The 25,554-nt window shown below is 46.6% G+C and overlaps 1 protein-coding gene across 1 annotated transcript; it reads right to left on the bottom strand.

The window, feature by feature from the left end:
- Positions 1-705: 705 nt before the first annotated feature.
- LOC122933039 (carbonyl reductase [NADPH] 1-like) lies at positions 706-24,655 on the bottom strand. The gene is made up of 3 exons (XM_044287776.1): positions 24,313-24,655; positions 17,334-17,441; positions 706-1,219 (listed from the first exon to the last, which is right to left on the bottom strand). The coding sequence occupies exons 1-3, from the start codon at positions 24,596-24,598 to the stop codon at positions 777-779; spliced, it is 837 nt and encodes a 278-aa protein (XP_044143711.1). The 5' UTR covers positions 24,599-24,655; the 3' UTR covers positions 706-776.
- Positions 24,656-25,554: the final 899 nt, after the last annotated feature.

Raw genomic sequence — 25,554 nt, 5'->3', positions numbered from 1 at the left:
CCTTCTCACTGTTTACCGCAGGCCCAGTGACGTCACGACTAATATCAACTGGCCTGGGCGCGGCTAAGCTCTGTTCACTTGAATGGAGCTTAGCCGCGCCCAGGCCAGTTGATACTAGTTGGGACGTCACTGGGCCTGCGGTAAACAGTGAGAAGGCCGCGGCGCTCCTGGAGCGCCGCTGCCTTCTCAAACAGCTGATCGGCTGGGGTCCCGGGTGTCGGACACCCACCGATCAGATGCTGATGATCTATCCAGAGGATATATCATCAGTTTAAACAAACTGCAGAACCCCTTTAAGGCTAGTGAGGCAATCTGAGGACTAGAACCCAATCACAGGCAACCTGTCAATGTAAGCACTGTATATGGCCATATGGTGGTGACAGACTCCCTTTAAAGCAAATGTTTTTCGTGACGCCAGTTGCAGTGAAGCAACAAGGGCACAGGGCCTTCTGGTGAACCAGGTACATTACATGAACAATAACAGTTACATAGGAATAGCAGTGCACATTGTATAGGACCTGCAATAAATGCTTAAGATGACACTGTGTTAGCCCATAGGAGACAGTAGCGGGGTGCGGAGTGGTAATGCCTCTCCGGAGCATTACATAAGCTGGTATGGTGACTTTCGGTTCCTACTGCACTGGAGGGATCTCACAGTCTACTTTGTGCCACCATACAAAATCAGTAAAGTAAACAAATTAGACATTTTAGGTTACCTCATAGTTTATTTTTACATGAAAAAATACATCTGACATAAATTCACAGGGATTTTACATCTACCAGGGGATGACTTTCTTTTCACTGACCATCTCCCCGTAGGGTGAATCTGCTGAAGTTGGGAGGAGAGCCAAATATACTGGGGTCACAGCACCTTCATCTGGTGTCTTGGGGGCATCTGGACCTGCCAGATCAGTCTTCACCCACCCGGGGCAGCAGGCATTGACGATAATGCCATCTCCTTTCCTGGTCTGCTTTAGTTGACGAGCTTGAATTTTGGACAGCACTGTTACTCCAATTTTGGACACCCCATAAGCGGAATGAAGGGTTGGCCAGCCCCTTTCTAGATGGGCTCCGCTCTTGGCATCTTCATGAAATTTCTCCATCAGCTTCACCAGCTCGTCCTCTGTGATCGCGTCATTGCGAAACTTCTCCTGAAGTTCAGGGCTGCACTTTGGAAGGGATATGTTGCCAAAAATACTTGACACATTAACCACTCTTCCTATGGAGAAATATACAGTAGAGAGATATTAGCCTCTAAAGGGTGCAGTCTAGTTTGGTATTTAAGAGATTTTTTTCAGCTTTACGATCTCTGCATTTCTAAAATTTTCTGTCAACATAGCTTTATATGAGCTTGTTTTATGCAGGGCAAGTTGCATTTTTTAATAACACCACATTGGGGTACATTAGGGGAATTGTGTAACTTTCAAACATTTTTTGGTGTGGAAAAAAACAAGGCAATTCCACCATTATCTTTAAGGTTTTTACTACGCAGTAAAAATGACATGTTAATTTATTCTGCGGGTCGGTATTATGTTTTGTTTTACCATAACTTATTTTTTATTTTTCTGTAGATGGAGCTGTGTGAGAGCTTCCTTTTTCTGGGGCGGGCTGTAGTTTTATTGCTCTCTAAACTCTCGCTTTCTAAAACTTAACATGGATAAAACAGAGTTTATCATCTTTCCCCCATCTTGCTCAACGCCCCCAACAGACCTACAGTCATGTGAAAAAATTAGGACACCCTTTGAAAGCATGTGGTTTTTTGTAACATTTTTAATAAAAGGTTATTTCATCTCCGTTTCAACAATACAGAGAGATTAAAGTAATCCAACTAAACAAAGAAAACTGAAGAAAAGTCTTTTCAAGATCTTCTGTAAATGTCATTCTACAAAAATGCCTATTCTAACTGAGGAAAAAGATAGGACACCCTTGCCCCTAATAGCGAGTGTTACCTCCTTTGGCTGAAATAACTGCAGTGAGACGGTTCTTGTAGCCATCTACCAGTCTTCGACATCGGTCTGAGGAAATTTTACCCCACTCCTCAATGCAGAACTTTTTCAGCTGTGAGATGTTTGAGGGGTTTCTTGCACGTACAGCCCTTTTCAAGTCACCCCACAGCATCTCAATGGGATTCAAATCTGGACTTTGACTTGGCCATTCCAGGACTCTCCATTTCTTCTTTTTCAGCCAATCTTTGGTTGATTTACTAGTATGTTTTGGGTCATTGTCATGTTGCATGGTCCAGTTCCGCTTCAGCTTTAATTTTCTAACTGATGGTCTCACATGTTCTTCAAGCACCTTCTGATACACAGTAGAATTCATCGTGGATTCTATGATGGTGAGCTGACCAGGTCCTGCTGCAGCAAAGCAGCCCCAAACCATGACACTTCCACCTCCATGCTTCACAGTTGGTATGAGGTTCTTTTCTTGGAATGCTGTGTTTGGTTTACGCCAAACATGTCCTCTGCTGTTGTGTCCAAATAATTCAATTTTGGACTCATCTGTCCAAAGAACATTATTCCAGAAGTCCTGGTCTTTGTCAACTTTATATCTGGCAAATGTCAGTCTGGCCTCGATGTTTCTCTTGGAAAGCAAAGGTTTCCTCCTTGCACACCTCCCATGCAAGTTAAACTTGTACAGTCTCTTTCTGATTGTAGAGGCATGTACTTCTACATCAACAGTAGCCAGAGCCTGCTGTAGTTCTCGAGATGACACTTTAGGGTTTTTGGAGACCTCTTTTAGCATCTTGCGGTCTGCTCTTGGGGTGAACTTGCTGGGGCGACCAGTCCTGGGCATGTTGGCAGTTGTTTTGAAAGCCCTCCACTTGTAGACTATCTTCCGGACAGTGGAATGGCTGATTTCAAAATCTTTTGAGATCTTTTTAAATCCCTTCCCAGACTCATAGGCTGCTACAATCTTTTTTCTGAAGTCCTCTGACAGCTCTTTTGCTCTCACCATGGTGCTCACTCTCACTTCAACAGTCAGGAGCACACCAAACTAAATGTCTGAGGTTTAAATAGGGCAAGCCTCATTCAACATGCAGAGTAACGATCTACTAATTATGTGCACCTGGTGTGATATACCTGTGTGAGATCTGAGCCAATTTAAGAGGGAATACATGTGAGGGTGTCCTATCTTTTTCCTCAGTTAGAATAGGCATTTTTGTAGAATGACATTTACAGAAGATCTTGAAAAGACTTTTCTTCAGTTTTCTTTGTTTAGTTGGATTACTTTAATCTCTCTGTATTGTTGAAACGGAGATGAAATAACCTTTTATTAAAAATGTTACAAAAAACCACATGCTTTCAAAGGGTGTCCTAATTTTTTCACATGACTGTACGTATCCCGATCAATGGCTGCACACTATCCCCGGTCAACCAAGTCCGCTGCCTTGGAGTGACCTTGGATTCTGCCCTCTCCTTCAGACCGCACATCCAAGCCCTTTCCACCACCTGCCGCCTCCAACTCAAAAACATCTCCCGCATCCGCGCTTTCCTTAACTTTGAATCTGCGAAAATGCTTGTACATGCCTTCATCATCTCCCGCCTAGACTACTGCACCATTCTCCTCTGTGGCCTTCCATCTAGCACTCTCGCACCCCTCCAATCTATCCTCAACTCTGCTGCCCGACTAGTCAACCTCCCACCCTATTACTCCTCTGCCTCTCCCCTCTGCCAATCCCTTCACTGGCTCCCCATTGCTCAGCGAATTCAGTTAAAAATACTAACAAATACATACAAGGCCGTCCACAACCTGTCCCCTCCCTACATCTCTGAGCTACTTTCCCGATACACCCCCACACGCACTCTCCGATCCTCACAAGACCTCCTTCTCTCCTCTCCTCTTATCACCTCTTCCCACAATCGCCTCCAAGATTTCTCCTGTGCATCCCCCCACCTACAGTGGAATCCTTCAAAAGAAACCTGAAAACCCACCTCTTCAGACAAGCCTCCAACCAGTGACCCTGCTGCCTCTATACCGCCATGACCAACTTCACCCGCACCTACTGTGTCCTTCTCCCATACCATGTAGATTGTAAGCCCTCACGGGCAGGGCCCTCTCTCCTTCTGTACCAGTTTGTAACTCGTCTTGTTTATGATTAGTGCAATTGTCTGGTTTTTGTATGTATACCCCTTATCATATGTACAGCGCTATGGAATGAATGGCACTTTAATAATAAATAATAATAATACCATTTTGGGATACATGGGAACTTTTGACAATTTTTTATTCAAAAACAGCAACCCGTGTGCCTTAGGGTACTTTCACACTAGCGTTTTTCTTTTCCGGCACCGAGTTCTTTCAAAAGGGCTCAATGCCGGAAAAGAACTGATCAGGAATATCCCCATGCATTCAGAATGGAGAGCAATCCATTCAGGATGCATCAGGATGTCTCCAGTTCAGTTATTTTTACTGATCAGGCAAAAGATAAAACCGCAGCATGCTACGGTTTTATCTCCGGGGGAAAAAAAATTAAGACTTGCCTGAATGCCGGATCCGGCATGCGCAGACCTAAAAAAAGGTGAAAAAAATAAATGCTGGATCCGTTTTGCCGGATGACACCGGAAAGACGGATCCGGCATTTCAATGCATTTTTGTGACTGATCAGGCATTTTTAAGACTGATCAGGATCCTGATCAGTCTTACTAATGCCATCAGTTGGCATACGTTTTGCCGGATCCGACAGGCAGTTCCGGCGATGGAACTGCTTGCCGGATTACTCTGCCGCAAGTGTGAAAGTAGCCTTAGATCGGGTTGTTTTGGATGCAATAATACTTTATACATTTTTTTTTTTTTACGTGAACTTGAACCTGCGATCTTTTGATCACTTTTACTATACAGTTCTGTATTACAGGCATAGAGATTCTGACAGCTGGGACATGGCAGGACTTGGGTCTTTCAGAAGGCCCCTTCCAGCCATTCCAGCTACTTAAAAGCCTGAAACTACATTTATAGGGTGCTGATTGAAAAACAAAAGAAGCTCCCTCCGTCTGTCTAGCCGCTCAGATGACATGATTGACATTGGTAGCGGCAGCTGAGAAGTTAAACTGCCGAGATCAGTGTAATCTCTGATCCTGGCAGTGAGAGCTGGATGTATAATATCCATAATGGGACTCCAATCAATGGTGTGGGCCCAGCTCCCGCGACATCAAATGTCATACTAGTACAGAGCATTAACTAATAGTACATCACGGAGTGGTAAGGGGCAGGGACGTACACAGATCTCATAGGGCCCTATAGCTAATTTTAGTATAGGCCCCCTGTCCCAGTACAGATGCAACAATCCCTCCCCAGGCAACACAAAGTGCAATGCCCCAGCTTTCTGACAACTTTCCCTTATTTTCATTAAGCAGAAGAAATTTAATAAAAAAAAAGTGATAAAAAAGTCGCCCTCACTTCTTTGTCGGAAAAAGTGAAATAGGTGCTTTGTAAATATGGCGCTAATTCTGAAAAGCATATTTCTCAATGTATTCACATCAGACAACTGGCATAAATACACTGATAAATCTCCGGTTTCCCTTCTATTATAAAGCTGGCTGCCCGCAGCCACCACTAGGGGGAGCTCAGTGTATAGGAAGATATACAGTTATCATTTACCAGAATGGAAGATGAAATAATCTCTTTGCACTGAGCTTCCCATAGTGGTCACTGCATGAAAATGTCAAGAAAGGAAGAAGGAGTTCAGCTCCGTAGCCGTTGTCATGTCTGCCTCCACTGAAGGTATGCCACTGGTAAAGGGTTTAGTAGTTGATGGACTCATGGCAGATACTCCACAATACAGACAGTCATGGACATAAAGATCCCATTCGCTTTAAATGACAAAAATACGTGGTCTCAAAAGGCAGGAAATGCTCAACCCCAAATGCAGTTGTGCTCGGATCGGCTCATTACGAGAGGGTCCCCTACCTAAGCCTATATTCCCCCCCCCCCCTACCTAGAAGCAGCAGAGTTATGCCGGAACTGCTTATCGAAGGGTAGCCTAAAGGGGGCCACACCAATGATGAGTCCTGAGAAGAAGGGAGGGCTTCTGGGTGGGTCGAAAGCATTCGAACCGACAAGTGGGGGCAGGAGAGCCAGGTTTAAATAATTAAAGCCCCGCCTCCCCTCACACAAACACGGCACTCTTTAATTGCCTACCACTTGTGCTCGGATCGGCTCATTACGAGAGGGTCCCCTACCTAAGCCTATATTCCCCCCCCCCCTACCTAGAAGCAGCAGAGTTATGCCGGAACTGCTTATCGAAGGGTAGCCTAAAGGGGCCAAAAGAACCATGCATAGGAGTTTTGAAAGACTTTGATAACAGAAACTACAAAACCAAAACTCGGAAAGCCAGTGACATTTTGTATTAAGGATCCGGGATATAACGCATGGAACACGCGGAACTCCAACGACCCAACCGTTTGATTACATGTACTGGTACCTTATGCATGGACGCCGCAGCTGCTGCGCCCCTGTGGAAGGAATGTCCTGTGATCGAGAGAGGATCGACCCCTGAACCTGTTAACTAAACCCGAATGTGCTGAATACCTGCCAGGTATAGTTAACAGTGCTATAGGACAGGTTTAATTGAGAGTGGCAAAAACCCGACGAAGCCCAATAGGTGAGTGATAGTCGGGGGTAGGTGTTCATATTTCTGAAACAGGCGCCAAGCTGTCTTGTAAGCACTCAGGGTATTACTGGCCAAGGAATTGGCCATCAGTCTGTTAGCTATGGTGAGATGAGAGACTAGTCAGTCTAGCATTGGCAACCGATCTGCCCCTGGACAAACCTGAAAGAAAAAGTGGAATTTTTATTTTTTATTTTTTTTATTTTTTTTTAAACGGAGAAGCCATGCGTGAGACTCTAATGGCAGAGTCATATGTGTAAACCTAAAACTGAGAAGCCATGCGCGAGAGACTCTAATGGCGGAGTCATATGTGTAACCTAAACGGAGAAGCCATGCATGAGAGACTAATGGCGGAGTCATATGTGTAAACCTAAACGGAGAAGCCATGTGTGAGAGACTCTAATGGCAGAGTCATCTGTGTAAACCTAAAGCGGAGAAGCCATGCGCAAGAGACTCTAATGGCGGAGTCATATGTGTAACCTAAACGGAGAAGCCATGCATGAGAGACTAATGGCGGAGTCATATGTGTAACCTAAACGGAGAAGCCATGTGTGAGAGACTCTAATGGCAGAGTCATCTGTGTAAACCTAAAGCGGAGAAGCCATGCGCGAGAGACTCTAATGGCGGAGTCATATGTGTAACCTAAACGGAGAAGCCATGCGCGAGAGACTCTAATGGCGGAGTCATATGTGTAACCTAAACGGAGAAGCCATGCATGAGAGACTAATGGCGGAGTCATATGTGTAAAACTAAAACGGAGAAGCCATGCGTGAGACTCTAATGGCAGAGTCATATGTGTAAACCTAAAACTGAGAAGCCATGCGCGAGAGACTCTAATGGCGGAGTCATATGTGTAACCTAAACGGAGAAGCCATGCATGAGAGACTAATGGCGGAGTCATATGTGTAAACCTAAACGGAGAAGTCGTGCGTGAGAGACTCTAATGGCGGAGTCATATGTGTAACCTAAAAGGAGAAGCCATGCGTGAGAGACTCTAATGGCAGAGTCATCTGTGTAAACCTAAAGCGGAGAAGCCATGCGCGAGAGACTCTAATGGCGGAGTCATATGTGTAAAACTAAAACGGAGAAGCCATGCGTGAGACTCAGATGGCGGAGTCATATGTGTAACTAAAACGGAGAAGCCATGCGTGAGAGACTCTAATGGCGGAGTCATATGTGTAAACCTAAAACGGAGAAGCCATGCATGAGAGACTCTAATGGCGGAGTCATATGTGTAACCTAAAAGGAGAAGCCATGCGTGAGAACCTCTAACGGCGGAGTTATATGTGTAAACCTAAAACGGAGAAGCCATGTGTGAGAGACTCTAATGGTGGAGTCGTATGTGTACACCTAAAACAGAGAAGACATGCATGAGAGACTCTAATGGCGGAGTCATATGTGTACACCTAAAACGGAGAAGCCATGCGTGAGAGACTCTAATGGAGGAGTCGTATGTGTACACCTAAAACAGAGAAGACATGCATGAGAGACTCTAATGGCGGAGTCATATGTGTACACCTAAAACGGAGAAGCCATGCGTGAGAGACTCTAATGGCGGAGTCATATGTGTAAACCTAAAACGGAGAAGCCATGCGTGAGAGACTCTAATGGTGGAGTCATATGTGTACACCTAAACGGAGAAGCCATGCGTGAGAGCCTCTAACGGCGGAGTCATATGTGTAAACCTAAAACGGAGAAGCCATGCGTGAAAGACTCTAATGGCGGAGTCATATGTGTACACCTAAAACGGAGAAGCCATGTGTGAGAGACTCTAATGGTGGAGTCATATGTGTACACCTAAAACGGAGAAGCCATGCGTGAAAAGACTCTAATTGTGGTTTTAATTTATTTTTTTATTTTTATTTTTATTTTTTTTAAAACTATAAACCACTTACGCAGCTCCAGTATGGGCACAGCTCTGAGTACGAGCATGAAGAGCATGGTATAACGCAGGTCACCTGCACGGACTAACTAACATCCTGTGCCTAAATGACCCCCTTGGAACCTTCTGTACGGCCGGCAGCAGGAAGCCAGCCACCGCCTATGATCTGCTCCCCCTGACCGAGCCTGGTACTCCTTCCCCCGATCCCTGCCTACCTAACGGCACGGCGGCCCGTGCCAGACTTTATTGAAGATGAGGAGCGGGGAAACGGTGTCCTGCACCTTTACCCCCAGCCGCGTGGGGAGCTCACGCTGCTCCCTGGCAGAGTGCACCAGTGCGGGGGAGCCCCCCCCCCCCTCAGCCAGGGCCGACCCACCGCCGACTGGACACTCGTACCGCGTGGGGAGCAGCGCCGCTCCCTGGCGATGTGCACCGGATCAGAGGGAGCCCTTCCTTTACCGTGAGCCCCGGCCCCCGCCGGTTTGAATCGTGTGCCGCGTGGGGAGCCGCATAGCTCCCTGGCATTATGCGCCGGCGCGGGAGTGCCCCCCCTAGGGGCTGGTTATTGTGACTGGAACCCGCTGGGAGACTGAGGCCTGACCGGACCTACCTGTGACCGTGAAGGCTGACCCCCCAGGCCGTGGCTGACCCGCGTGCGTAGACGTGACGCAACTACCTGTAGATGCCCACCCAGTGCCTGTAGTCAACGGGAGTGCGACCGAGTCTGTGGATGTGACCGACTGGCCCCTGTAGTCGTGAGGGGACCCTACCTCGGGAGTAGCGGTAACGGACCATCGCCTGTAGACGTGGTAGTATTACCTCACGAGTCTGTTGACATGAGACTAATGCCTGCAGTCGTGGCAGGGCTTTATAACGAGTCTGTAGTCGTGACAGACTAATGCCTGCAGTCGTGGCAGGGCTTTATAATGAGTCTGTAGTCGTAACGGATTTGTGCCTGCAGTCGTGGCAGGGCTTTAGAGCGGGTCTGTAGTCGTGACAGACTGATGCCTGCAGTCGTGGCAGGGCTTTATAACGGGTCTGTAGTCGTGACAGACTGATGCCTGCAGTCGTGGCAGGACTTTATAACGAGTCTGTAGTCGTGACAGACTGATGCCTGCAGTCGTGGCAGGGCTTTATAACGGGTCTGTAGTCGTGACAGACTGATGCCTGCAGTCGTGGCAGGACTTTATAACGAGTCTGTAGTCGTGACAGACTGATGCCTGCAGTCGTGGCAGGGCTTTATAACGGGTCTGTAGTCGTGACAGACTGTTGCCTGCAGTCGTGGCAGGGCTTTAGAGCGGGTCTGTAGTCGTGACAGACTGATGCCTGCAGTCGTGGCAGGGCTTTATAAGGAGTCTGTAGTCGTGACAGACCTGGCAAAGCAACATTCCTATCTATACAATTTTTTTTTTACTTCTTTCCCCCCCACCAAAGGCCACGATTGTAGGCGCCACCCTGTAAGAGATGCGCCAGAGGCCTGGCCATAATAGTCCACCATCCCCCGTCCCCCAAGCCTATGCAGGAGAAAAGGAGGGGGTTGGCCCACGCCTGCACCACCCCTGACTCACCTGGCGGCCATGACAGCCACAAACCCCACAGTATCGTAAGTTAGCCAACCACCTGTGGACCTGAATAAACAAGGACAGACATGTGAGTGAGCGCACGGTGGCTGGGTGACCCTTCACTCCTGCCACCGCTCCTTTGCTGTCCACCGGATTATTGCGACTGCGCCCGAACCAACCCCCTGACTCGCCGTATGGGCTTGCGGGCCGCCCGGCTGCGTGCGCAAAGTGACGTGGTCAGCCCCCCTCTTTGGAGCCCTCTTTATATTTGATCCTTAAAACATATCCCAAATATATAATATTTTTATTTTTGTTTTGTTTGTCCTGCCTTAGTACCTAGCCACTGTGCCTGAGCAAGGAGCCCTGTACCTGGACTGCAGTACCAGTATGGGCCTGTAGGTGTCGCCCTCTATCAAGCCAGGCCTGCTGGAGCGCAGCAAGCCTGTGAGCTGCGCTGAGGAGCCGACGGCCGGCGTGACCGCTGCTCTGGGTATGTGAAGGACGTGTGACCCATCGCTGCTGAGCCACAGATGAGGGGAGCCCGCCTGGGGGATGCTGCACGTGGGAGCAGGGGTGCTTGGCGCGGGGCCTGGAGCGGATCGGGGTGCCTGTATCGGGGTGCCTGTATCGGGGTGCCTGAAGCAATCGGGAGTGCGGGCAGTCGCCAGCGCGGCTGGGGCCCGGCGGCACGCTCGGCAGCCCCCCATGTTATACATAGCGAGACGGGTGTGCAGCCACCCTGCCTACCTAATCACCGAAGCGACGAGCCCGACGCAGCCGACCACCCGATTCTCCAGTGACGCACGCACTTCTCTGGCACCAACCCACGAGCCGATTCGAAAGCATTCGAACCGACAAGTGGGGGCAGGAGAGCCAGGTTTAAATAATAAAGCCCCGCCTCCCCTCACACAAACACGGCACTCTTTAATTGCCTACCACTTGTGCACCTATGCTCGGGGGAGCAGATACTGCGCTTGTGGTCTGTTGCTAAGGGCGATCCCCAGCAAAAAATTCATACAATGGAGGATGCCCGCAGCAGACCACAAGTGCCACAGAGACATCCTGCACCAGATGGTAAAATGTGTGGATGTGGAATAATACATAGAATAAATAGTTATAAGATTAGGTGCACCACTGTGTTGGATGCAAACAGTAACATCTGACTAACCCTCACACTGATGTAAAAAATGAGACATTAGCCCGTATATCCTTATATTAAGGACACACCTGAGCCTGCACACCACGCTCAGGTGTATCCTTAATATAAGGATATACGGGCTAATGTCTCATTTTTTACATCAGTGTGAGAGTTAGTCAGATGTTACTGTTTGCATCCACCACAGTAGTGCACCTAATCTTATAACTAAAGATCCCATTCGATTATGCTCTTTAGTTTTTCCTACATCATCATTAATTTAGACAATCTATACCTGAGTGAATTTTACTATAAGTTTTTTTAAATTACCAAATGAGTCTGGCCAACACATTATCCGAACCTGTTGGAGCTGATCATGTTAGGACAATCCCTGTCCATGTATGTGTGTAATACTAAATCACGTGCTGGCCTTAACTTCTCCCTCGAAATCACTAGTTTACTAGCAGCTCCCATATTAAAAAGGGTTCTCTATAATCAGACGACCCCTTTAACCCCTTAAGGACATGGCCATATTTCACCTTAAGGACCAGGCCATTTTTTGCAAATCTGACCAGTGTCACTTTATGTGGTGATAACTTTAAAACGCTTTGACTTATCCAGGCGAATCTGAGATTGTTTTTTTGTCACATATTGTACTTCATGACACTGGTAAAATGGAGTAAAAAAAAAAACAATTTTTATTTATAAAAAAAAATACAAAATTAGCCCAAAATTTGGAGAAATTTGCAAATTTCCAAGTTTCAATCTCTCTACTTCTATAATACATCGCAATACCTACAAAAATTGTTATTACTTTACATTCCCCATATGTCTACTTTATGTTTGGATCATTTTGGGAATGACATTTTATTTTTTGGGGATGTTACAAGGCTTAGAAGTTTAGAAGCAAATCTTGAAATTTTTCCAAAATTTCTAAAACCCACTTTTTAAGGACCAGTTCAGGTCTGAAGTCACTTTGTGAGGCTTACATAATAGAAACCACCCAAAATTTACCCCATTCTAGAAACGACACCCTCAAGGTATTCAAAACTGATTTTACAAATGTCGTTAATCCTTTAGGTGTTCCACAAGAAGTTAATGGCAAATGGAGATAAAAGTTACATTTTTTGGCAAATTTTCAATTTTAATCCATTATTTCCAGTAACAAAGCAAGGTTGAACAGCCAAACAAAATGCTATATTTATTGCCCTGATTCTGAAGTTTGCAGAAACACCCCATATGTGGTCGTAAACTGCTGTATGGCCACACGCCGGGGGGCGCAGAAGCAAAGGAACGCCATATGGTTTTTAGAAGGCAGATTTCACTGGGATAATTTTAACTTGCCATGTCACATTTGGAGACCCCCTGATGCACCCCTAGAGTAGAAACTACAAAAAATGTACCCCATTTTGGAAACTAGGGGATAAGGTGGCAGTAAGGCCCCTTTCACACGAGCGAGTATTCCGCGCGGGTGCGATGCATGAGTTCTATGGGGCTGTTCACATGAGCGGTGATTTTCACGCATCACTTATGCGTTGCGTGAAAATCGCAGCATGCTCCTCTTTGTGCGTTGCGGTGCGATAATCCACGCAACGCAGGCCCCATAGAAGTGAATGGGGTTGCGTGAAAATCGCAAGCATCCGCAAGCAAGTGCGGATGCGGTGCGATTTTCACGCATGGGTTCTAGGTGACAGTCTATTCACTGTATTATTTTCCCTTATAACATGGTTATAAGGGAAAATAATTGCATTCTGACTACAGAATGCATAGTATAATAGTGCTGGAAGGGTTAAAAAAATAAAAAAGTTAACTCACCTTATCCTCTTGTTCGCGTAGTTCGTTCCCGGTCTGTAGTTTGCTAGCTGTGGGCTTGGGCTAAAGGACCTTTGATGACGTCAGATCACATGCTCATTCACCATGGTGATGGACCATGTGATTGGAGCATGTGATCTGACGTCACCACAGGTCATTCAGCCCAAGCACACAGCTAGCAGACCGGGAACGAACTACGCGAACAAGAGGATAAGGTGAGTTAACTTTTTTATTTTTTTAACCCTTCCAGCACTATTATACTATGCATTCTGTAGTCAGAATGCAATTATTTTCCCTTATAACCATGTTATAAGGGAAAATAATACAATCTTCAGAACATTAATCCCAAGCCCGAACTTCTGTGAAGAAGTTCGGGTTTGGGTACCAAACATGCGCGATTTTTCTCACGCGAGTGCAAAACGCATGACAATGTTTTGCACTCGCGCGGGAAAATTGCGCATTTTCCCGCAACGCACCCGGCTCTTATCCGGGCAAAAAACATGACGCCCGTGTGAAAGAGGCCTAAATCACAGTAGGGCGTAGAGGGAAAGGTGCGCTGTGTGGTTTTTGGAAGGCAGATTTTGCTGGACTGGTTTATTTACACCATGTCCCATTTGAAGCCCCCTGATGCACCCCTAGAGTAGAAACTCCATAAAAGTGACTCCATCTAAGAAACTACACCCCTCAAGGTATTCAAAACAGATTTTACAAACTTTGTTAACCCTTTAGGTGTTCCACAAGAGTTATTGACAAATGGAGATGAAATTTGATCATTTAAATTTTTGGGCAAATTTTCAATTTTAATCAATTTTTCCCAGTAACAAATCAAGGGTTAACAGCCAAACAAAACGCTATATTTATTGCCCTGATTCTGTAGTTTGCAGAAACACCCCATATGTGGTCGTAAACTACTGTACGGGCACACGGTAGGGCGTAGGGGGAAAGGTGCGCCGTGTGGTTTTTGGAAGGCAGCTTTTGCTGGACTGGTTTATTTGCACCATGACCCCATTTTGGAAACTACAGGATAAGGTGGCAGTTTTGTTGGGACTATTTTTAGGGTACATATGATTTTTGGTTGCTCTATATTACATTTTTGTGAGGCAAGGTTACCAAAAATTCTGAAATTTCATCTCCATTTGCCATAAACTGTTGAGGAACACCTAAAGGGTTAATAAAGTTTGTAAAATGAGTTTTGAATACCTTGAGGGGTGTAGTTTCTTAGATGGGGTCGATTCTATGGAGTTTTTACTCTAGGGGTGCATCAGGGGGCTTCAAATGGGACATGGTGCCCAAAAAAAAGGCCATCAAAATCTGCCTTCCAGGAACCATACGCCGTTACTTTCCTTCTGCGCCCTGCCGTTTGGTTATACAGCAGTTTACGACCACATATGGGGTGTTTCTGTAAACTGCACAATCAGGGTAATAAATAGTAAGTTTTGTTTGGCTGTTAACCCTTGCTTTGTTACTGGAAAAAAAACGGATTAAAATGGAAAATTTGACAAAAAATAGCTGTTTGGCACCGTTTTTATTTATTTTTTGACCATGTTCATATGAAGGGTTAGGTCATGGAGTATTTTATAGAGCAGATTCTTACGGACGCAGCGATACCTAATATGTCTACTTTTTAAAATGTATTTATGTTTTACACTATATTATCTTTTTATAAACAAAACAAAAACATTTTAGTATCTCCATAGTCTAAGAGTTAGTTAGTTTTTTCGCCGATCTTAAGTATGGGCTCATTTTAAGTATCTCAAGTCTGAGAACCATAGTTTTTTTCCGATTGTCAGTGGCTAAATGAAATTAAAATTGGGGAAGGGGATTATAAATTTAGTATTCCATGGAAGTGTGGTACTCCCTGAAGCAACTGTCAATGCAGAGGCCCGGATGATCGGGGCACATGTCACACTAAGGAGCACGTATCCTCCTCCTGTGACACACACTGCACTTTTTTGGGGTCCGTCCCTTCTTTCCAGTATGGGGGACCACACCTGGAAAGTGTTGGTCAGGGATGATCCGGGCGCCTCCATTTCCCGAGGTTCTCCGGCCTGCTCTTTCCCGGTCAGAAAAGATCAGGGCCTTGAGGACTGCCTCATAGAAATGAAGGAATGTCCCTGTGTTGCCAGCGCTCTGGGACAGCACAAAAGAGTTGTACAAGGCAACCTGTACCAAGTAGACCGCAACTTTTTTGTACCATGCCTGGGTTTTGCACAAGGCATTATATGGCTTGAGGACTTGATCAGAGAGATCAACTCCTCCCATATACCGATTGTAGTCGACGATACAATCGGGCTTGAGGACCGTTGCCGCGGTACCTCGCACAGGGACAGGGGTGATGCCGTTACCGTGAATTGTAGACAGTACAAGGACATCCCTCTTGTCCTTATATCTGACCAGCAACAGGTTTCCACTGGTAAGGGCACGGGTCGCACCCCTGGGGATAGGTACCTGGAGGGGGTAGGTAGGGAGGCCGCGTTGATTTTTCCGCACAGTCCTACTGGCGGCGAGGGACTGGAACAAAGGGATACTAGTATAAAAGTTATCCACGTAAAGGTGGTAACCCTTATCTAGAAGTGGGTGCATAAGGTCCCAAGTTTCCTGCTAACACCCAGAGTGGGGGGACATTCTGGGGGTTCAATACGGGAATCTCGCCCCTCATACACACAAAACTTGTAAGTGTACCCTAAGGTACTCTCACAAAATTTGTACAGCTTCACGCCATACCTCGCCCGCTTAGAGGGAACTTAGTGGCGGAAAATGAGTCTCCCCTTGAAAGCAATGAGAGACTCATCAACCGTGACCTCCCTTCCAGGTACCTAGGCCTCCAAAAATTTGGCCCCAAAGTGATCGATGACCGGCCTGATTTTGTACAGGTGGTCATAGGCAGGATCACCTTGGGGGGAACATGCTGCATTATCTGCATAATGCAGGCATTTCCGGATGGCCTCAAACCGGGTACGTGTCATGACCGTACTGTAAAGTGGGGTCTGGTAGAGGACGTCCCCACTCCAGTAATGCCTGACACTAGGTTTTTTGACTAGGTCCATGTGCAGCACGAGGCCCCAAAAGTCCTCATCTCGGCTGCACTGACCGGAGTCCAGCCACCGGCCCTAGTCAAAAAGGAGCCCGGGTGTTGAGCAATGAACTGTTGGGCGAACAGGTTCGTTTGCTCCACCATCAGGTTCACAAAGTGGTCACTGAAAAAAAAGACTGAAATAGTCATATTCAGTGAAGCCCACTGTGCGAATCTGAATTCCTGGTTGGCCAACAAAATCAGGAATCGCAGGTTCAAAATGCTCTGGGGTACACCAGACAAGTTCACCGGTAGGGGGCTCAGGTGGACTTATCTGGTGGGCCAGAAAACTAGTACAAGCCCCAGAGCTGCTCGTACTAGTGTGGGCCACAGGGTCCCTAGCATGGCGGTCCCCTTGCTCTGCCTGGCGGCATCTCCGCCGCCTTGGGGGCTCATCATCATCGCTAGATGATGAGGAGGACGCGGATGACAAAAGGAAAGTCGGGTCTTCCTCGTCCTCACTGGGGCTCTCCGGAGTTGGCGTATGCCTCCTCGGCAGAGAACATCCGTCGGGCCATAGGGGAGTGTGTGTGCGTGTGTGGAAATCTTTATTTGGTGTGCGTGTGTGTGGTGGCACCTAACAGAAAAAAAAATGTACAATTTTTTTTTTAAAAAAGGGCAAAAAATGTCAAATAAAAAAAAATAATTTCAAACTCGCTGATTAGCCGTCCGAAGCTGATTAGCGGTGGGGTGTGCGATGCGCTAACAGTGGCCGGACGCTAAGAGTGCCGGCCACGGTCAGCGTACGCAGAAAAAAATACTGTAAAATGCTTGTGCCCCAAATAAAGTTGTGGGGGGGCAAGCTGCAGCACCCCTGGGGGGGGGGGGGGGGTCTATGGTCACACAGCTGTGCTTTGGACCCCAGACACCCGATTTAGGGTGATGCAACTAAACTTTCCCTAAATATCCCTGCCTAACCTAACCTGTCCCTAACCTTTCCCTAAATACCTTTTAGTGCCAGATGGCACTGTGGAGGGTCCGAAGGGGGTGCTGGGCACAGATGGGGGTGCTGGCTCTGGAGATCCGATGCAGTGCTAGTCATGAACATTTCCCATTTACATACTCGACTGATCAACTCAGATTTGGTCGAAAGCCAGATTGTTCAGGAGAGGAGAGAGAGGGAGACTGTACTGTAGTGGAATACCTACCGGCTGCAGAAGACAAACGGTCTTGTAGGTTTAATAAAAACCCATACAAAAATGTTGTCAACCCAAAAATGGTGTATTTCTATAAAAACTAATTATCTAAATGGGATTTCAACTTACCATTCGGTCTAATGATAGGCAGAAGTTCATTGTAAACGTCCCTCACACCATAAAAGTTGGTTTTCAGGGTGATTTCGGCTTGGGTTCCAATGGGGGTCGGGTCATCGGCTGAGGAAGATAGAAAAAGAAGTTTATTACATGTTAAGTGTTATATCATAAAGGACTAAGGGTTTGTTCACACAAACGTTTTCTGCGTTCTGCATACAGTCTGTATATGGAACCATTCATTTCAATGGGTCAGCAAAAGGCAAAACGACATAGTGGTAAAGTACCTCCGGTGTGACAAAGGCGATCTTTTCCTTTGCTGACTCTGTCACAGGTACCTGCCAGTAACCCTTGGTTAAATCCAGCGTCATGAAGTACTGGGCCTGGCACAGTCTTTCAATCAGCTCGTCAACCTGGGGCATTGGATAAAGGTCGAACTTCGACACTTCATTCAATTTCCGGAAATCGTTACAAAATCGTAACAATCCATCCGGCTTTGGAATCAACACAATAAGACTACCCCACTCGCTCTTGGATTCCTCGATAACTCCTAGGTTAAGCGTCTTCTGTACCTCTTCTGTAATGGCTTGTCTCCGGGCCTCTGGCGCACGGTACGGTTTCACTCGTACCCTTACCCGCGGCTCGGTGACAATGTCACGCTGGACCACCGATGTACCAACCGACTTTTCTGAAAAGACATCGGTATTCTGCTGCACTAACTTCGTGACCTCGCGTTTTTGTTGTTTTGACAGGATTTCTGCTATTTTTACTCCGACCTCTGTTGGGACTGACGTTGGAGGGTCTACACTAGTCCCAACCAGCGCCTCAGTGGCCCACAGGGATTCTCGGTCCTTCCACGCCTTTAGCAAGTTTACGTGATATATCTGTTCCGGTTTTCTCTGCTCAGGCTGATATATTTTATAAAAACAATCACAGAAAAAACTAAGATAAAAACATCCTGCACGATATGATATATAAATGTGCGGATGTCCCTGGCCATATTATTGAAGGAAATCACAGAAATAAGGTAACAATGCACTTCACAAAGTAGATGCAAGCATTATATATGGACAAAGTCCTCACTCTGATATGATACAATCTGAGACATTTAGCCAATATATTATGATCAAAACACATCTATGCCCGCCTACCAAGCGCCAAGGTGGTCTCAGGTCAGGTGGGTCCTACGCTAAACCTATCTAAGCCATTGGGCCTCTATGTTCAGGAGCGCAGACGCCGCACATATGGTGTGCTGCTCCTAGTCACCTCCATGTGCATCAAGCAACCAATGGGAGGAGGAGGAGGAGGAGGCACACCTATATGTACCACCTAATCAAGGCGATCTATGAGATAAGAAGGGCAAAAGTGCAAAGGATTGCTACTCCCAAGATAAAATAGGAGCGCATTCACACTCCCTCAAGCAAATACTACATAGACAAAAAAAATCACAGAAAAAAACAAAGATAAAAACATCCTGCACAGTATGATATATAAATGTACAGATGCCCCTGGCCATATTATTGAAGGAAATCACAGAAATAAGGTAAAAATGCAGTTCATACAGTAGATGCAAGCATTATCTATGGACAAAGTCCTCACTCTGATATGATTAAATCTGAGACACTTAGCCAATATATTTTGATCAAAACACATATCACTGATGCAATCCGTTCCTTCATATCTGCAATGTGCTCTATTACACTCTTATGGGGAGTAGGCTCCTGCTCCCATGTCTCTTTGGCAATGTCCAGCAGGCCTCTCGGATGTCTGCCATATAACAGTTCGAACGGGGAAAACCCTGTTGAGGACTGGGGTACCTCTCGGATGGCGAACATCAAATATGGCAGAAACATATCCCAGTCATTCCCATCTTGGGATACTACCCTTTTTAACATACTCTTTAGGGTTTTATTAAACCTTTCCACCAGCCCATCTGTTTGGGGGTGGTACATTGGTGTGCGTAACTGCTTGATTCGAAGCAGCTTGCACAACTCCTTTGCACTTTGGACATAAAAGAAGTACGTTGATCCGTAAGGATCTCTTTGGGCAACCCAATGCGGCAAAACATAGCAAATAGTTCCCTGGCAATAGGTTTGGCTGAGGTATGGCGGAGAGAAATGACCTCCGGATACTGAGTCGCTTAGTCCAACACCACTAATATGTGTTGGTGCCCCGGGCTGACTTTACCACGGGCCCCACAAGATCCATAGCGATCCGCTCAAAAGGTACCTCTATAATGGGAAGAGGTACCAGTGAACTACGGAAATTCGCTGTGGGAGCAGTAATCTGACACTCTGGACACGACTCACAAAACTTCTTAACCTCTTCATAAACACCAGGCCAAAAGAACCGCTGGAGTATACGCTCTAGTGTCTTTTTGACCCCAAGATGACCACCCATTACATGTGTGTGAACCAAGTCTAATACTGCCTGGCAGTAGGGCTGTGGTACTACTAGTTGCTCCACTACCTCCTGTCGGACCTTGTCCATGCGGTACAATAAGTCCTGGGAAACAGCCATATGGGGAAACACCGCTTCTTCTCTCGGGTGTTGGGCTACCCCATTGATTACAGTCACTCTCTCTTTGGCCTCACCGGCCAATACATCTAGGAGGAACCTATCAGGGTTACATTCTGGCCCTATGATGGGGAACCCTATGGCCACTACCCAAGAATTGAGGTCTTTGGATTCAGGACCCAAAAAGTCATTCTCCGCAAGAGATTGCACTCTGTCCTTTCATAAGGACCAGAATATGGGCAAGTCTCTTCCCAAAATAGCCCTGTATGGAAGATTCTTTATCACTAGGGTCACTAGACTCCTGGAGTCTAACAGCGTGTTAATCCGGTACCTGTTAATGGACACCTGGCACATGGGAGGTTCACCAGCGCTCAGCAGGGTGTCTGCGGTATAGACAGGCCTGGCGTAGAATGAGGAACGATGTGCAAACCAGCAGTCCATGGGCTCAGTGGTCAAGGGGCAGTTAGCAACCCTATGTCCAGGCCCCTGGCACCGCTAGCATTGGATAAATGTGTCTTCACGAGCCCACAGGGCATGCTTAATGGGCCATTGGGTTGCATTTTCCCCTGCTTGGGATCGGGACTTTTTCCTAGTCTCTATAAGGGGGGCCAGGGGTCGGGGTGTCACCTGTTTTTGAGAAGTGTCCCGCACCAAATCCTGGGTGGCCATGTACCGCCCGACCAGGCTGACCAAAAGGTCGAGGTTGCCCAGGTCCCACTGACCTAACCAACGCTGAATGGCCACTGACAGAGTACTCACAAACCAATCCACCACCACCCGCTATATTGTCTGCTTTGGGGCCAAAGAGTCAGGCTGGAGCCATTTCTTCACAAGGTGCAACAGATCATAAGCCTGCGACCTGGCAGGCCGAGACTCTGGTACAATGCCCGCACATATGTATTGACCCCCATGCGGGCCAGGACCTCACCTTTAAACCTCCCAGAGTTCTGGGCGTCCTCACAGCTGAGGTCAAAGTAGGCCTTCTGTGCATTCCCCACCAGAAACTGAGCCACCACTTCAGCCCACTGGTCGGATGGCAGATTCTCTCGCTCTGCTGTTCGTTCAAGGGCCTCCACGTCATCTTCTGGAGTCATCTTCCTCAATGCTGACCGAACATTATCCCGGGCCGCTGGTTGGAGCTGGGTCGCCATTGGTGGTGTCTCCCTCAAGGTCACAATCTGCTGTAGCAACAGGCTGTTGGTCTCTTGCTGTTGTGCATATGCCTGCTGTTGCTGAACATTGGCCTGTTCTTGCTGAACATTGGCCAGCACCAGCTGCCTTAGTATTTCCTCCATCTCAGCTGCTGGCTTAGGTTGGAACTTTGCTGGTTCAATCGCAGACATGAGAACAATGTGTATGCCTTGCTGGTCTTCCCGCATCCTTCACCATATGTAATGCGGTGGGCTCCTATGACCAGTTTGGAAGAAAGGCAGGGACACAACAAAGTCAATTCAACACTGTTTATTGCTTGTTCAAGCCAACTTAGGGCTCTTTCACACGAGCGGATTCTATGTGGGTAACCCGCTGCGTGAAAGAGAGCCAAGCCCCATTCCGGACAGCAGACACACATTGATAATGCTCCGTGCCTCTGACCTTTTTACTACAAAATCACAGTGACCACTTTATCTCACTGTGATTTTGTAGTAAAAAGGTCACAGAGAGGCACGGAACATTATTAATCATGTTAATGCTCCGTGTCTGCTGTCCGGACCGGGGCTTGGCTCTCTTTCACGCAGCGGATTACCCGCATGGCATCCGCTCGTGTGAAATAGTGTAGTGTCCCACTCCAGTTGGATGGGAACACTCCAAATTGCTATATGTCATTTCATGCCATTGTATGCATTTCCTTTGTCACAGCTGCTAAATTCCTATTTCAGGCTAATGAATCCATTACATACATCCAACACTGGAGGTCTCTATAACATCATTTATATAGGTCAGCCACAGGAAGTTAGAGAGAAATTAGGAGTGAGGAGTTAGAAGAAGAGGAGACAGACTTGGCTCTGTTCTCCTGGGCCTAGCCCAGGGGACCCTACTACTGCAACCTTTGTAGTCCAAGACTAGGACTTATTGATCATTTACTGTAATACCCTATTCCAGGGATCCCTTCCGGGGATTAAGAGAATAATTGCTGTATCTTGTGCAACCTTTTCAAAGAATAGAGCAGAGAGTTTGCCTGCCATGAGGGAGACCGCCCTTGGGTTGCTGAATCACTGAATATTGCTGAATTGCTGAGTGCTAAATATTTAGTTACATAGGATCCACACTATATTTAAAGGCTGAGTAACCAGAGCAAGATCAGGAACCAATTATAGTAAGATAATTACTAGTATACAGTTGAGCTGGAAATCTACCTACATTTCTACAATCTTGATGTATGACAAAGTGCTACTATGGGATGATACTTATTGCAAGATTACAATTTACAAGTAAAGTTCCTGTTTGGTTGAACTACTTCCTCTCTCATCATTCTACTCCATCTCCAAATTGCACCTAACGGTGCTGGCGTCACGAACACAGGAGCCCAGCCACCAAAGCGTACTTATTACCATCAAGGGCACCTCAACTTCCATCTGGCTGGTCTTCCCTGCAATAGAGAGTGCCCCGGAGGATTTAGTGCTGTCTTCCTTATCACTGCACGCCGACCCAGGGAGCTGCAAAACCGTGAGTACGACTACTACCCCCATCAGCCTACCATGCACTCACATACTGCCCCTGCGGTCCTGTCCGCTGCCAGAGCCCTTACAGTTCAGTTACAGCCGGATCGCAGCCGGGTCAGGTAATCAATCCACAGGCCAGTGTTTCCTTTACACGTGGCTTGCAGTGTGTGATCTGCAGCCTCTCACTCCACAGACACACCCTGCTTCCTGCTGCTCACTTTCAAAACACAATCGTGGACATGAGCCACGTATAAACCGTGGAGTGGATTGTGGGGAGTAAGCACCCACCCAGCTCTTTGCTTACTCCTAGTAAAAAGCCAGGCCAGAATTAGATAATATACTAGCTAGCAACAGTGTCCCACTATCTATCTTAGTGGACACTCTAGCTAGTGGCTTCCACTCCACCAAGACCGGGTACCTTGGTGGCACGTCTCAGGTGCATTCCCTCTAAAATGTTTCCTGCAGCATTCTCGGGGACACATACCTTCCTTCGTATATGAGGCTTCACAATGTATACATACCCAAATATACACTGTGACACACATAAATACACATATGTATACATACTCAAATATACACTGCGACACACTACGACACATACACAAATATACCGAAAATGTATTTACCTGAAATTTTTATTTCCTGAAGTCCGTAGGCAGCACAATTTTATAAGTCCTATTCGTGACTGTGCTGCGGTAGGACGTCCAGGAAATATACATGTATACATACACAAATACACTCTGTGACACACACACATATACACACTGACGGACTCTGCACAACATAGCTAGCTGTACCCAGTACTACAGACAGGCGAGACTCCGGAGCGTCAGCTGTACATGGGGATAGCTTGGCACCGCTGTGTTATAATTCCGACCCCATACACAGAAATGGACTTGTCCTAATCACAAGTGCCTTGCAGCGCTGGGGTCCTAGATTTGAATCCTTTGAATCTGACCAAGGACAACATCTGCATGGAGTTTGTATGTTCTCCCCGTGTTTGCGTGGGTTTCCTCCCACACTCCAAAGACATACTGCTAGGGAACTTAGATTGTGAGCCCCATTGGGGACAGTTGGATGCTAATGTCTGTAAAGCGCTGCGCAATATAGTTGCGCTATGTAAGTGTGTAAAATAAAGAAATATATAAATAAAAGAAATAAATCTTTTCTGTGGGGATCTGATGTATTAAGAGTACGACCACACCGTCAGGTTTCTTGGTGCAGTTTTGGAAGCCAAAATCAGGAGAGAATTCAAAAAACAGAAGTCGCATCTGTCCTTTATACTTTCTCTCCTTTTATGATCCACTCTTGATTTTGGCTTCCAAAACGGAGTGCCGAAACCTGACCATGTGGCCGTAACCTTACAGGACCTAACTAGTGTTTTAAGTTCTGCGTCTAAAGTTCGGGTTATTGAAGAATCCCGTTATGGATTCCAAATTCCGTTATGGTCCGTGGTAGCGGAATCCATAACGGGAGTCTTTGATAACCCAAACCCGAACTTTGGACGCAAAAATGTAACACACCCACCTAATGCAGAACCCTTTGCCTCTAGGGCAGGGATAGGGAAACCTGCTGTACTCCAGCTGTTGTGAAACTACAACTCCCAACATGCATACATGCTCTGCTCTTCTCAGAACTCTCATAGAAATAAATGGAGCATGCTGGGAATTGTAGTTTCACAACAGCTAGAGTGCCGCAGGTTGTCCGCCGCGGCCCCTGGTCTAGGGTCTCTCCTGTCAGTCCTCGCTGATGATATGTGTGCGTGCTCTGATAGCAGGTTTCCAGCATGCAGCATTTCAGGCTCTGATAATACATACGTTTAAATGCAATCCCAGCATTATTGATCAGCACGTCCAGCCCGCCATACTTCTTCTTCAGGAAATCTCGCAGAGCCCGGATACTGGTCAAGTCAGTAACGTCCAACTGATGGAAAAGCGGGGACAACCCCTCCTTATTCAGGGCCTTGACAGCTTCTTCTCCAAGCTTGGGGTTCCTGGCTGTCAGATACACGTCTCCCTGGAACTGCTTGCACAGGGCCCTGACCACAGCTAGCCCAACTCCTTTATTGCCCCCTGTGACTAATGCAACCCTCACCCCGGCCATGCTGATACCCTTTACTGTGTACCTACAAGACTGGTCTATTATGTTAGAATCTAGAAAAGTTAGGTTTGCCAGGTATTTATTAGAAGAGCTCCACCCATATAAAATAAGCCCAAGCTATTTACAGAGAGCTGATTACATGATCTGACTAATTATTAACACAATTCACTGACATCTAGTGGTGAAAAAAGGAAGTGCACCAAACTTATGTTACACATACAAGTAGCCACTGTGACATTTTTTGCACAATTTTCCCATATAAAAAAACTATACATTGGTGCTTGAGCCTTAATAAAATGGAGGGGACACTTATTCTACTGTATATAATATATCCAAATCTTGCTTATGCTTACCTATAATATTTAGGCTTATTTTAGGGAATTGCATTACAGAAGAAGGAAAGTGCTCCCACGAGCTGTATAGATAGCACTATTTAGTTTATCATGCCCTAACTTCAGCAGAGGGAGGCTAGCGCTGTCTTCTCGGAGGGAGGAGCTGTGTAGCCGGATTGCATCAGCCAGTTCAGTCTGGCTCTGCCTGTGAGAGAGGCGGATGGCTGTGTGAAGCTAAAATCAGAAAAGACTATTTTTCTCCAGGAAAATACATAATTTCTGTTGAGTGATCACAAGGCCGTGTCTATTAGCAACTAGGAATGAACGAACCTAAACTTCACCGGGTTCAGCTTCGGTGTTCAGGTGGGTTAGGAAAACTGAATATAACGGAATTCATAGACCGATTGCAAAACAGAAGCCTTTAAGAGGCATTCCGTTTTGGTCTGTTATCATAGAAGTCTATGGCCAAGCATAACGGATCTGTCTGGTTTCCGTTACACAGGACTTTGTTTTCAATCCTGCATAACGGAAACCAGACGGATCCATTATGCTTTGCCATAGACTTCATCATAACGGATCAAAACTGAATGCTTCTTAAAGGCTTCCGTTTCGCGTTCTGTCTACGAA

This window comes from Bufo gargarizans, chromosome 3, assembly GCF_014858855.1.
Source record: "Bufo gargarizans isolate SCDJY-AF-19 chromosome 3, ASM1485885v1, whole genome shotgun sequence".
NCBI lineage: Eukaryota > Metazoa > Chordata > Amphibia > Anura > Bufonidae > Bufo > Bufo gargarizans.
The sequence above is the reverse complement of the archived record's forward strand: the minus strand, read 5'-3'. Positions and strand labels throughout refer to the sequence as shown.

Bases quoted from the DNA above. Each gene is read 5' to 3' on its own strand.
- LOC122933039 (XM_044287776.1), bottom strand. From the start codon at position 24,598: ATGGCCGGGGTGAGGGTTGCATTAGTCACAGGGGGCAATAAAGGAGTT. The intron at 17,442-24,312 runs GTATGTATTATC...TATCTTCCTCAG, and splicing joins TGCTGGGATTGCATTTAAAC to CCGATGACCCGACCCCCATT. The intron at 1,220-17,333 runs GTAAGTTGAAAT...ATTTCTCCATAG, and splicing joins GCCTATCATTAGACCGAATG to GAAGAGTGGTTAATGTGTCA.